This window comes from Xiphophorus maculatus, chromosome 15 (assembly GCF_002775205.1).
Source record: "Xiphophorus maculatus strain JP 163 A chromosome 15, X_maculatus-5.0-male, whole genome shotgun sequence".
Taxonomy (NCBI): Eukaryota; Metazoa; Chordata; class Actinopteri; order Cyprinodontiformes; family Poeciliidae; genus Xiphophorus; species Xiphophorus maculatus.
In genome coordinates, this window is record NC_036457.1 from 2,167,698 (window position 1) to 2,182,605 (window position 14,908).

The 14,908-nt window shown below is 35.4% G+C and overlaps 1 protein-coding gene across 1 annotated transcript in view; it reads right to left on the reverse strand.

Annotated features, from left to right (window-relative positions):
• The window catches only part of man1a1 (mannosidase alpha class 1A member 1), a 70,254-nt gene that overhangs the window by 52,830 nt on the left and 2,516 nt on the right, over positions 1-14,908 (reverse strand). Inside the window, exon 2 of the mRNA XM_023348024.1 lies at positions 11,126-11,206. Within this exon, the coding sequence (XP_023203792.1) occupies positions 11,126-11,206 (81 nt within the window). The remainder of the gene's footprint in view (positions 1-11,125; positions 11,207-14,908) is intronic.

Sequence of the window (14,908 nt, forward strand, 5' to 3'; positions counted from 1 at the left end):
GGAGGAGGAGGAGGAAGAGGATGTTGATCTTTTTCACAGATTATCTGTCTCAAACTGTCACAACATGGTGTCAATTTTAACAAATATGTAAGAAACTTTTTTTAATGAAAGTTGCATACTGCAGCTTTAAAAGAAATCTTCCAATTGTGATTGGAAAACTGGTCAAATATGGTGGTAAGATGCTTGTTGATGGCTGCAAGAGGGTGTTGCTTAAGGATATTTAATCAAATATTGTTTGTAACTTTATGAGTAGTTTATTTCTTAATGTTACACTGTCAGACCATAGCAAAAACAAAGATTTAAATGAACCATAGAAACCAGCATGTGTATAAAAGAGATTTCTAATTATTCATAAGTGTCTTGAAAGTCTGATATTTTTTGCGGATAGTGTTTAAATTTGAGTAAGAAACCTTTCATATTGTAGGAGGTTCTGAAACTACTTTGATGATAAATTCTAGACGATACATTTACTGGTGATAAGCCAACAACCAAACCCATCTTCCAGGTTCCTCAACAAGAGAGAGATAAAAATATGAATAAAGACCCAATCTGCGGATTTGAACAGCTTATAAAACGGATACCAAGCAGTGCATTACATTTGTCCGACACTTCTTACTTTTTCTGTGTCCTCAAACAGCTTTTCTCCATCTGTAGGCCCGCTCGATTTCCTCAAAACAGATTAGACCAGTCTAAAAAGGGATTAAGATAGATATCCAGAAAAATTCATTCTCCACGGTTGGTAAATAACCTTTTCTTGAGTGTGTGCGTGTGAATCTAAGCGGATTCGTAAGGGGCTTTGCTTGAACGCAGTGGGAGGGAACAGCAGAGAAGGCCAGGAGGGGAATGGGTTGGCGTGGCTGTTTTTCTCCCTCCGTCCCTCAAGCAAAGCCAATTTTCACACAGAGCGAAATGGATTTCCTGAGGACAGCAGGTAGAAGCTGTCCGCTGGCTCCAGCAAACACAATGCATCACTCTGTGTGTGTGCGTCTCATATGTCACTGATCAATAGTGCAGGTTGTCAAGATGACCTGTACAGCATGAGGTCAGTGATGGGATTACACCGTGGGTGGCTCTGTGAAACAGAACCGGTCCGTTCCTGTGAGAGACCGACTCAAGGTCTTAACTTTTACAAAGCTCAGTGTTTCGGTTTATATAGACGTCAAAAAAAGGTAGAGTTGTGTATAAGTTAACTGATAATTATAGCTGTACAATAAACTGCAAATAAATTTTCTAGGGGTGAAACGATTATTCGAAATTAAAGTGTTTAATTGATTAACTGATTATTGAAATAATCAACTAATTTACTAATCGATGAATTAACAGACTCTAAAAATTCAATTTGCTGAATGAACAACATACTTAGAGAGGTAATTAAGCCTAAACTGTACCAAAAATAAATATATTTTGTATTTAAGATGAAAAACATTTTTTGTCTGTAATTATTTTTACCCAAAACTAAAGTGGCATTTTTAGCTTCACTTGTGGTCAAATGCTGCAAACCTGCCACCCCAAAATTTACTACCTCTTGCTATTTATTTATTGGAAAAAAACGGTTAGAAGACAGTATTTTATTGCTGCAGATGTACCAGAAAAAACAAACAAATTTTATTTAGGTAATACAATTTATGTGCTTTAATAATTGCATATTTCAGTATATTTCAAATATTATTTTAAAAACATTTAAGTGGTTGATGAAAAATTTGCCATTTTTTTAAAAGGTACAATTAGTCGATTAATCATCAAAATAATCAACAGAATAATTGATTACTGAAAGCCCTACTTCAGGGATCAGTTCAGGGGCCATTTTGTACCTTGTACTGACTTTTGCGGCTCCTGAAAGTTAAAATTGAGTTTAATTGTCAACAAGATGGTAGAATTAGGGCATTATTTCATATCGCCAGCTAATGCAGTGACAAAGCATGAATAACAAGCCAGTTAATGACCATAAATCCTGAAAGGTTATGTTTAATAGCAGCATAATTCAGCATTTAAGAAACTTGTTTGTGGTAGAACAAAATTAAACAAGCCACTACATTTTATGTGGAAGCAAAATACACTTTTTGTCCCGGAAACATGTTAATTTTAGCACAAAAACATATAAACAAGCCTATGAGATTGCAATAAATACAAGGAAATATTGTGCCAGATCAACAGGTGGGACAATTGTTAACTTTTTAAAGTCATTCTTTTAACTCATTAAACTTTTTTAGTTGCCAATACAGTGTGAATAAAGAGAAAGTTGAAGCTGATATAAATCTTTTTGGGAAAAGTGGTACCTTAAATTCAATCATAACACCATGTTAACATTCTTTTCTCCATCTTATAAAACATTTCACTGAATAATTGTGATTTTTCATTGAAAGAATAACTTCAGTTATTTTTTTCTCTGGAGGAAAATTTACACCCATGTGAGAAATGTTATTTTACAGAACTGAAACCTTTTATATTTTTGCTACTTCTCAGCTGCTGAGATGAGATCTGTCCAGCTGTGCTGTAGATTGAATAATCACACATTTCACTAGCTGTGACATTGTCGACATAAACAATGCAGACCACCTGAGAATAAGTTTGAATACAGGATAAAGATGCAGATACCTCAAGTTTTCATCAAGCAGACTGAATAAAAAAGGTTTGCTAAGAAATAAAATAGTAAAATCCATTTTTTCTCATTTTATTTTAAAGGTGGAGGAGTACATGTTCAATCATTTCTAATACCTGCAACTCTTCATGTCTCTCATGTTTAATCTCGGCTTTCTGATGAGAACAATAACTGAAAAAGTGAAGTAAAACCAGGATAGAGGAAGGCAGTATGTCTCCATCCTGCTGCTTCCAATCTCCAGCGGTTCTTTTCTCATTATCATCATTTTTCACTCATCAATATAAAGCCGTTTTTCATGCCAGAAACACTCTTTTTGGCACATTATCCAGTGTTTTCCATTATCTGAACAGCTGGACAACATTCCTCAGTCCTGATATTATTCTCAGTGCTGTAATTTAACTTTTCCGTCCCTCTGAGACGTGTGTTTGGTTTTGTTTTAGGCATATTTTAATTAAAACTTGATGTGGTTTTTTTTATTGAGCTGTGACACGTGTTAAATTAAACAGACTACAGGTCTGAACACGATTTCCCTGTAGTGCTACTGGGATAATAATGGTAACAATAGATAAACTTTCACTGGAGTTGAGGTGCAGTAAGACTTTCGCTTTTGTTTATACGCAAAAAAACAACTATGACTTTATGGAGACCCTGAATTACACAAAAAAGACAATAAAGGACGGTCTGGTAGGGAAGATGTAACTTTTTATGTATGTCTAGGGGTGGAAAATAAATCAATAATAATATATATTGTGATAGACACGTAATTAGTATCAATTGATAACACATCTGATAGATTATTCAATATATATATGTATAATATTCCCTGAACTCAGATGAAGAACTGCACAACTTTTTGGGGGATGTAGACAGAGAAAAAGGACTTTAGCTGCTCAATCTCTCACTGCAAGCTAAGCTAGGTTAGTGGAATCAACTAACTCACTCTCTGGTTACCTAGCAACTCACTTATTCTTTGGTTACCTAGCAACAACCTGTAGAGTGACTTGCACGGCAGCAGTTTAAGTTTTCAAGTTTTGTTTATCGCAATAATTACAGGGACAATTTATCAAAGTTTATTATTGTGAGAGGAGTAAATGAAGCAAAGTAAAAGAAAAAACTTTCACCATATGATCTTTTAAGAGTCACTAAATTATGAGTCCAGAATTGGTTCTGAAAGCTTCATACAGTCAACACTGCAACAACACAAAATATCTCCAAGTATTTTTGGTCTAGTTTCTAGTGCAAATATCTTTAGTACACTTTAAATAAGACAAAAGCACATATAGGAGCGTGTTTTAAGAAAATAATTATTTAATATCAATGAAAAGGTACTTGTTCCACTGACAGAAAATTTCACTTATAAAATGAGAAAAATGGCATGTTATTGAACAAGTGGAACAAGTACTTTTTAATCAATATTAAGGAATTACTGAATTAAACAAAGCTCCTATATCTGCTGAAAAGCTATGTGTAAGTTAGTTTTATCTTATTTCAATGCAATAAGATATTTGCACTATAAATTAGACTCTTTACTTGGTAAGATTTTGTGCTTTTGCAGTGAAAGCGGTCCACTCAGCCTATTAGGACCAGTATTGGTAATCAGTAATCCTGTGATCGGCTCACAAAGGCCTAGTATGAAGAGCGAACACACATCTCTGACTGCAGAGTGTTGCTGAGATTTGTGAGCGTACTCTGGAAAAGTTATCTTAATGGATTCTAATAAAGTAGTGGAGGGATTGGCAGCGGCATGCGGCGGTATCCTGGGCCAGACCGCCCGGCTTGTTGAGCAATCGGATCAATCGCAAATAATAGAAGCTTTCAGGAAATGACTAAAAGCCTGGTAAGAACCACCAGCATTCAGCTAATTTCTGAAGCTACCAGCACAGAAGCAAGAAAAATCAGATAACTGGGTCCTCGCTATCAGAGGGTTTATGCATGTTGATTTTAAGAAAAGAAGAAGAAGATTGCTCAGCTTAAATTGCCGTGGAAAGGAAAGTTGAGTCAATTTAACAGGTAGGATCATTTAATGGTTATCTTAGGGAATTACAGCTCTAACTGGATGGATAGAGTCCGGAAGTTATTTTTAACCTTCAAAGTCACTGATTATTGATTGGAGTTAAGACTAGACTTTGACTAGACCATTTTTTTCATCTCTAGCTGCCTGTTATGGCTTTCAGACAATTATTCCATCTGGTTTTACAAGGTTTTCAGCTGGAAAGATCTTTGCTCTCAGTTTCTTGATTTTGGAACAACATGGTTTGTTTTTTCACAACTGGTAGCAGCTGATTAGCATAAGCATGCTCAAATAACACCTGAAGTACAATGCTAAATCCCAGAGGACCTGAAACTGAGGCTTCATGGATGCAGAGGGAGGGAAAGAGGAAGTTCAAACCATGTTTTCCAACCATAATAATGGGCAAGGATCATATCCTCTACTTCAACATCTCTCTAACCATATGTCTAAACGCATATTTTAAGAAGTATTACTCCTACCATAGATCATTCCATCCTGCAGAGTCGCCATGCAAAATGACTTTTTGAGGATACTTAGATAATTTGAATTACGACAATATTTATTTTCTCTCTGCAAGGATATCCTCTACTCCAACATCTTTCTAAGATCTCCAACATCTTTCTAAGATGTTGGAGTAGAGGATATGGCTAAACAGAGACTTGAAGAAGACCAGAAAAAACCAAATGAGGTGGATTGCAGTGCTGAATCCTGAATATATTACTGTTGCCCTCACATTTAGCTATTAGCATGTAATGACAGCTACAGTCTTCAGTCAGAGGCATCTTCACATTCGCTGCAATACTGACCGTTAGTGTAAATTATTCCATCCCACAGCTTCACCATCCAAAATGTCTCTTTGAAGATGCTTGAAGTTACAACAAAGTGTAATTTCTCTTTGGTATAAATGAAGTATTTTTAAATTGAGTGCGACAGTACAGCTATATTTATGCTGAGATGAGATTATATGAATACCTCAGCATGCAGCTGTAGATACGCAGCCTGTTTATGGAGAATGTTTAGGTGATGCTCCTGCATGAGCCACTAGACTCTGCGATGCATTTTTCTGCCTATAAATGAGGTCATGTGGGAATCAACGGTTTGTTTGGCTTTAACTGTGATGATGGGTTTTGATTTAATCAGGTTGGATGTAAGGGTTTGAGAAAAACATTCAACAGATTACAACAGCAGATATGACTAAGACGTGGATTAGCTGTCATCACAGCTAAGCATAATCATCTCTACGTTTTAATCATTGTGGAGGAAAGGGCTTGGAAGGAATACAGATCTCTTATATTAAATATTGTTTAGCTTTAAAGCTGATTTTTCAACTCAAATAATAAACACAGGATATTTTCTACACGATTTTCATGGAGACATTCTGTTGTTTAGGCTCCTTTTTATGTAAAATATAAACATTTATTGTGAATTTATTGTATTTGAAATGTTTAGGTTTTAAATATGGAAGCTAGAAAAACTTAGGAAGGAAGGAAAGAGAGAAAGAAGAGACAGAAGGAAAGATGAAAGTGTACAGGGAAGGAGAATAAGAATAAGAACAGAATAAAGAAAACAAGGTACCAAGAAAGAAAGGAAGAAGACAAAAAGGAAAGAAGAAAGAAGGAAGGAAGTAAAGAACTGGCTAAGAAGCAAAGGATAGACAAAAGAAAAGAAGACAAACAGAGAAAGGGGTATGGTATAAACAGAAGGAAATAAGGAATTGTGTAAGTAAAGAAGAAAGAATAAATGAAAGGTCAAAATTACAAGGACACAAGGAAAGGAAGAGCAAACAGAAGGAAGGTAGAACCACAGCAAGGCAGCAAGGAAGGAAGGAAGAATAAAGTGTGGAAATAAGAATGTTTCTCTAAAATCTATTTTCTTTCTGCGTGTTCATCTAATCCTGGAAAATGATTCCAGACTTTTCCAGACCTTTCTGCTGGTGAATCCTCTGCGTCTGATTTCTACTCTTCCCTCCTTCTGCACCTTTTTTCCTCACCGATTCCTCCCATCAATTTAGTGCCTCCATCCATCACCACTTCTTTCAGGTGTTTCCCCTCATTTTCCCATACAATCTCTTCCTTCATGCTCCGCTTCCTTTCCTTTCGCGCTCCCTAGCTTTCATCCTCTCTGTCCTTTCTCCGTCCTTGCCGCCTTCCAGCACTTAGCTTTGATTAGCAGAATGACTGGAAGCCTTTCAGTTAGTTCATCATCCCGTACATGCTTTACCTGCTCCCTACCGTTCTTCATTTCTGTGCAGGAAGAGGACGCACGCTGGGATCTGGACGGACGCTAAAAGCCTGCCAGTAGGGCGCAAGCAGCCGCTACCAGCTCTGCTCTTACTGATCAAATTTTCATCAAAGCGAACAGGTTTTGTTCTCTCTCTCTCTTTTTGAGTCTGGAACAAACTGCAACAAATGACTGACTGAGGCGCTCGTCTTTCAACAAAAATAATACAAAAACAACCCGACTTGGTTTGAAGTTTTAAATGGAGGAAATTACAGCCAATCTAAAATCATACTACTGAAGACAACGCATGATTTTAAATGGCAGTGTTGGGCAAAAATACCTTCAATGAGTCACAGAACATGTTTATTTAAAGTGCAAATCAACTTGTTTCTTTGCTTATAAACTGTCTAAGTAGAATATCAAGGGTTGTATCTTTATGTTTCTGCAAATTTTGACATTTTTGTGTAAATTTGCTTAGTTCCACATTATTTAGCCTACAACCTTCTCAGTGGTAGAACCAGTGCCTAAGCAGTTGAATTTTTCTATTTTTTAAAAACGCTTCAGACACAAAAAGTTGCTACATTTATTACTTGTTGATTTTTTTTATTTGAAAAAGTTGATAAATATAGCAACAAACTGTGTAAGTTAAAAATTGTGCATATTTTGTCCAAAGCCTTTGACTGAAGACAACCTGTTTTTTATGACAGTCTCCTAAAGAGCATGCTAAGGGTTGTTTGCAATGTTCTTGATTTTATGAAGAACCCTTCTTTGCATCATCATCTCCACTGGTTCCAGTCATCCCCAGAACAGAATCGGCCATCTTTGTCAGGTCTTTCTGATTAGATCAGGATCCTACAAAAAGCTGATTGGTCTTCAAGGCAAATGTTATTTCCTTAAATATACAAGATCAAAAACACTCATTCTTCATTAAAATGGGAACACAGACCTCTTGTTTAGATTTAAATCTATTACAATGAAATCACAAATCTGGTTTAGAGTTTTTTAATAAGCTCTAAAACCAACAGAAGACAGTCCGACAGTTTTCAGCTTTGATGATGAAACTGAACAGGGATTTAAGTCAAAAATAAAAGCACATTTTCAGCAGCAAACCTTTTAAAATCCACTAAAACAAACGTCCACAGCGCCACACCCGTCCTTTTAACCCACTCATAATTAAATTACTCAACTCTCCACTCAAAGCGCAGACCTCCTGCTTCGTTTATGTTTGATTTGTATAATATACGGGATGTAATAAAACCGAATATGAATGTCGATACTTTCCATTTCTCCCCGTCATTATCGAGCCTGTTGAGTGGCTCTAATGTTGACGAAGTCTCCCCATCTCTAATGAATATGATTTAAATTCTGAACAACATGCAGACAAAGTCAAGAGGCTGAATATTCACTAAGGTCACAGACTGATTCTCCACATTCAGGCTGTTTGTCTCCTTTCTCTCTCTGGATGTTTTGGTTTAAATAGCTTCTCAAACAGCCAGGTAGTCTCATAGCAAAGAGACAAATCATTAACTGTTAATAAAATCCAATTCTGTTGAGGCCCATTGATTCCTCAGGTGGTAGTTTTATTAAAAAAATAAATACATAAATAAAAACTTGTTGATGAGTAAGAACAACAGGAAAGTCCAAATAAGACAGTAAAGACCTAAAAATGATAACTTTATATTTAAACACAAAAGTTTATCAGAACCATTTCTGAACAAAGATTTGCTTCACATAGTTATAAGTTTCCACCGCTTATCCAGGACTGAAACGATTAATCGGATTATTCGTGATTAATCGATTACTGAAATAATCACCAGCTATTATAGGAGTTGATTAATCGCTAGCTAGAATCAAAATATGGGTATTTGCTGCAACAACAAAAACTCTGAGAAGTAATTAAGCCAAAACTGTACAAAAATATAAACTTTTGCATTTATTACAAAATGCCATACATTTTTGGGGGTAGAAAAAAAAAACCTTTTTCTATCTAATTATTAATCAGTTAATCCAAAAAATAAACAGAAATAAGGTTTCAAATGTTGTTGGTTTGTAGAGATTTTTAGTTGTAAACCTAAATGATCAAATGTGATTAAAGGAATTCCATTTTATAAAATTTCAAGTAACACAATGTGTATTTTCTCAGCAAACAATGACTATTTTGTTTATTTGCATCTTTTAATGTATTTCTAATGTTGCATAAAAAAGGTTTAAATGAAAAGCGTGCCAATTTTTTTATGTGATTAATCGGTTAATCGTCAGAACAATCTACAGATTAATCGAGAACTAAAATAATTGTTACTTGCAGCTCGAAATTGATCAATCTTCCCCGAATGTAATAATCTTCAGTATTGGCTTTAAATTTCTTTTTCAGTTCTTACCAGCGTGAGCTAATTTCGTTCCTTTAACATCTCCAACCAATCTTTTACCGAAATCAACTGACACTGATGTCTTTTTACCCCCTGCAGCAGAACCCAGCATTTCTTCAGAACCGTGTCGACTTTCATTCAGTGCCAGAAAATCCTGCAGCAGTCCATCATCTTCTCAATCAAAACCCCCCTCAGCTCTCCAAGGTTGCCCATCAGCCATTTATATACCTTCACCAACCTTCAGGGAACCCCAACCTGCAGCCAGAGGAAGGGTCACGAAAAGTACAACTGACCTGAAATGAACGAATCTCATTCAGGGAACAAAAAAAAAAAAACAAACCCTGCTTCAAAATATTAAGAGTCGTCTGTTTTTAAATCAAGTACGTCAAACTTTAACATCTTGATAAGTTTCCAGCTAATCAACAGCAACCAATACTTTCCAGGGGATTTCCAAGGTAATGAAAGCAATTTAAAGTCACAATAATTCAAATATACTTCTAGCTTGCCATTTGTCTTAAAACCAGTTTGTTTCAACTACATATCAAAAACTTTATTGATGATATTTAAATCATGTAGCTGATGATTTGTAGTTGTTTTCCATTATCTACTCAGTCTAATCTAAAGCAACGTGCTTCTCAACTACAAGGTCGCAAATCGTTTTTTTAAGCCCAAAACAGGGATCACAACAATAGATAATTGAAACAAAACAAGATAGTATAAGATATAAGACAAATATTCAAAAATAACAGCTAACATAAATAATACATCACGTTTAATTATACAGAGCTCATCAAAATCCTTAGGAGACACTCAATTATTTAGTAGAAAATGGTTTGTGTGCAGTGGTGGATGGGCAAATTTATCTGCAGACAGATTAGAGACAGTTTCCAAGAGAAATGAAAACATGGAGCACAGTTTTAGATCCAACACGATACAATTATATTTCATTTAGGCTTTGACCTCCAGAAGAGGGTGGATGGACAGACAGATGTACAAATGTTCGGGTGAACGGATGAATAGATGGATGGTTGGTTAGAAAAAGAAATAGGACAGAAAAGTCTGAAAATTTAACTGTTTTCTATGGTTTAATTTTTAACCTTCAAAGGTTTCCCAAACTTCCAGTTTTTCAGACCCTCTCTGAATCTTAATGAGAAAATAAATAAAAAAACTCCATCAAATGGCCTCATTTTAAAGTGAAATTTGGAGACTTTTTTCCTCCAGACGTTTTCAGGCAGTTACAGAGTCTGTTGAATCAGATGAGAAAAAATTCCCACCTAATTCCCACACTGACTCAGCACTGCAGGTAAAAATCTCATAGTAACATCTCTAAGTCTTTCACATTAAATTCACTGAAAGAATCTCTCTCTAGACTCAAAACCTGAATTAGTTTGGATGTAAAGCGACTCTGGTGACACATTCCATTAGCAAACTTACATTTCAGGAAATGTTTTACCTCAAAAGACCAAAGGAAGATCCCAACTTCCAAACATACCAAGTATTTGTGATCTAACTTCTATTACAAATATCTTACAACACTTAAAATAAGACAAAATAACTCATAAGTAACTATTCAGCCAGATAGGAGCTTGTTTTAAGTAAGTAATTCTTTAAAATTGATGAAAAAGTATTACATCGCTGGCACCGTTACCTAGCAACCCAGTTCTAGTTCCACTGGCAGATTATTTCACTTATAACATGAGTGAAATAATCTGTCAATGCAACAGTACTTTTTAAAATCAATATTAAATAATTGTTTTTACTTAAAACAAGCTCCTATATCTTGGTGAAACATTATTTGTAAGTTAGTACATTTGAAATAAGATAACACTGAGATATTTGAAGTAGAAACTAGACCAGAAATACGTGGTAAAGATTCAGTGTTTTTGCAGCACAGAAGCAGCATGAAAAACAGCGAATGAAACTCCTTACCTCTTTCCCAGACAGGTAGTAGGCAGACAGCAGACCTCCAACAAACCTGATGTTCACCTCAAACACAGAAACTTCTGCATTCTGCACCAAAAAAAGAAAAACAAACGCATATGAGTCAGAAAACTTATATAAAGGTCATAATATATCCCCCAACTTTGTTTCATCATCTGAACCCAAACCAAAAGGGAACTCCAGCTCTGTCAGGGAGAGGTTTGGTTTATATTGTTCCACTGATTGACTTTACAGAGCTGCTGGCATGGCTGCTGCTTCGGCTTAAATGCAACAATAAATCACAGGTCTCCTGTTTTTTAAAAGCAGGAGACAAATTAAACAAGACAGCTGATTTCTTGCTGCTACAACCAACACTGCTACCCTGGACTGTTGGTTTCCGAATATCGCTCCCAGGGGCGTCCCGGAAAACGAGTCAAATTACTTCTGACTCTCTGATGAACATGGAATTCTGGGAAATGTTTATTATTTCTGGCTGGAAGGATTTAGCCTATTCAATTCCTTGTTTAAATAAAAATAAAACTCTTATTGCCTAAAATGTAATGGCAGCATTTCTTTAGTGCAAGCTTGATCACTTGTAGTAAAAGATGCATCTGCAGCTAAAGAAGTACCGTCTACAAATTTGTTGACTATTTTTCGGATTAATAACTGGACAGGAAAAAGTGCTTACTAGTATTGTTTTTATATATTATTTGAAGCAGGTAAAACTAAAAATGCCACCTGAGGAGCTCTGGATAGAACATATTTATAGATAAAGATGATTTTTCATCTTAAATGAAAAATATATATACTTTTGAACAGTTTTGGCTTTATTACTGCTCTGAGTATGCTGTTCTTGCAGCAAATGGTCTTTTTTGACTCCAGTTAATGATTAATTGATTACTAAATTACTTTGTAAATCAATCATGATTAATCTGATTAATCGTTTTAGAGCAACACTAAAATGTGATATAAAAACACATTTAATGGCAAAAGCCTGGACTTGTATAGCACTTCATCAAGTTCAGAGGACTCCAAAGCACTTTCCTCTACAATCAGTCAGAATGGTAGGCTACTTCATAACATAAGAGGCTAAAGATAGTTTAAAATGCCAACTCTCTGTTTCAAGTGAGTAAAAACTCAATTTTAACATCTTTTCTTAATAAGCATAAACAATAATCCTCTGTTTTCTATTATACTCTGCAGATTATTTTTTAAGAAAAAAGAGTTTGTACCATGGTAAATTTATTGCCATGTGTTAAACAGCACTAATACATCCTCCAACTCTTCAGCAATATGACAGAGATTAAGTGAACAATATCTACAAAATAACAATGCCCATCTTTCTAGACAACAATAATAGCGCATCTCAAAATAACAGTTGTCATAGTATTTGTCACTGGGGCAGAAAATTGGTTTTTTCTGAACAGATTCCAGAGTCAGATGAAGAGTTTGAGCTTGACTGACAGCTCTCATAAGCCGCTGCTGCCAAACGGAGATATGACAATAGGTTGTCCTGTGGAAAAACAAATAGAAAATATCTCCAGTCATTTTACTGAAAGCCGGAACCGCTGACTGACGCGGCTGACAGTTTGGTTCATTTCTGCTGATTTAAACTCAGAGCTGGAACCAGAAGTTTGCATACACAGAATAAATGCATCTTTTTTTCTCACTACCTGAAGTTAAAAACAAAACATATCTTGTTTTTTTTTTTTTGCACATTCACAATTACCAAAATTATTTATATTTACTAAATTCTGCAATAATTAGAGCAAGAATATGTCAGAGATTAATCTGTAGCTGTTTTCATTGACCATATAATTTAATTGTGTTTCTTATTTATATGGAAATGCTGCGATTACAACATTTTATTTGTTCGACAAGTATAGACATAATGGGAATGCCCAGCCATCGTAATGTTGGGATTCTGGTGAAAAACATTCAAACTGACCTCAAAATAAAAACGAAAGACTTTGTGAAGTTGCTGCTGAAGCTGGTAAGATTGAAAGAAACGTGTCCTGTACAGACTTGGGCTGAAAGGCCGCTCGGTTCGGAAGAAGCCAAAAGAAACCTAAAAAGTCAGATTTCAGTTTGCAGATGCACACAATGACAAATACCTTCATTTTTGGAGACATGTCATGTGGTTGGACCAAACTAAAGTGTAACTGTTTGGACATAATGACTGCCATTGCATCTGGAGGACAAACTGGGATGCTCGTACCATCCTAACTAAATGATGGCGGTGGCAGCATCATGTTTTGGGTTTTTCTTTTTGCTTCAGGAGGAACTGGTGCACTTTATAAACTAGATGGCATCACAAAAAAGGAACATTATGAAGAAACATTGAAGCAACATCTAAAGACATCAGCCGAGAAGTTAAAACTTGGGCTCAGACTGGTTTTACCCCAAACCTGACAGCTAAAGTGGTTATAAAATGGTTTAAGAGCAACAAATTAAACTTTTGAGCATGATATCAATCATGTAGAGAATTTGTACACCTGTCAAGAGGAATGGACCAGAACTCCAGCAAACTATGAGAAGACGGCCATCCTACCAAACACTGAGGAAATGTATGTAAACTTCTGATTTTGACCACATTATTAAACATATGTTTTCTCTTATTATTGTTGTTTAACAAATAGAAATAATTCTGGTAATTCTAACTGACCAAAAACAAGAGAAGTTTCGTCTGATTTAACTCCAGATAGTGAGAAAAAAGAAAAATGTATTCAAACTTTCTCATACTCATTCTACTTCTTCCTCTTTAATTTATTCAAAATTAAAACTGAATAACTACTTTTGGATTCTTTAATTTTGCCAACTCAGGATGATTGTTTCTTCCCATGTACAGCAGTGATTTATTAATGTGCTGGACTTCAGCAGCTATTACAGCTTTAAACTGTTGGGCAATGACCCTGTGAGTCAGCATTTCTATGACACTATCTCCCTCCTGGAAAAAGGTTGGCAAGCTCAGAGTCAAGTCTCCTGATGTTGCAACATTCAGGCCATTACGGAGCATGCAGGAAACTGACTAAGCATGGCCATTTCCAAGTTGAGAACGATTTGAGGGACTTCAGCAAAAGCCAACGACTTAATGATCCACCTAAAAATCTTTGGATCAGAAGAGACGCCTATCATCACCAAGCATCTGCTCTCTTAAAACGCCAAAAAGTGAAACTTGAGAGCATTTTGAGAGGCTACCACTGGAGAAATAATCAAAATATGCCTGTTGGTGGTTTAAAGAAGAGCGGCAAAAACAAATGAAGTGGATTAGCAGAGCTTCCCAACAAGTGATGATATCATCCATGTAGTGTGATATTTTTAAAAGTTAACATGTCACAAAGACTCTTTGATGAGACTTTAATGTTAAACTATTTCTGAATTGAATGAATATTGTATAAATACAAGCGGGGAAAAAACAGTCAGATTAAACATGATGAATTGATTATTTTAAATAATCGTCAACTAATTAAGTAATCGATTAATCGTCAACCAGAGTATAAAGACTCACAAAAAGCCAAAACTATTCAAAAATATATACACATTTTGCACTTAAGATAAAAAAAGCAACTTCTTTGTCTGCAAATATGTTCAGCTTAACCGGTTTCAAATTCTGTAAATAAATACAAGTAGGGCAGAAGAAATTAATCAAATTAATTGTGATTAATCGATTATTAGTCAACTAAATTAGTAAACAATTAATTGTTAACTGCAGTGTACAGGTAAAAAAAGATAATTTGCTAATTACAGGGCAGTGTTTAATGCAAAACTGCATTAAAAAAAAGCTTTTTGTAT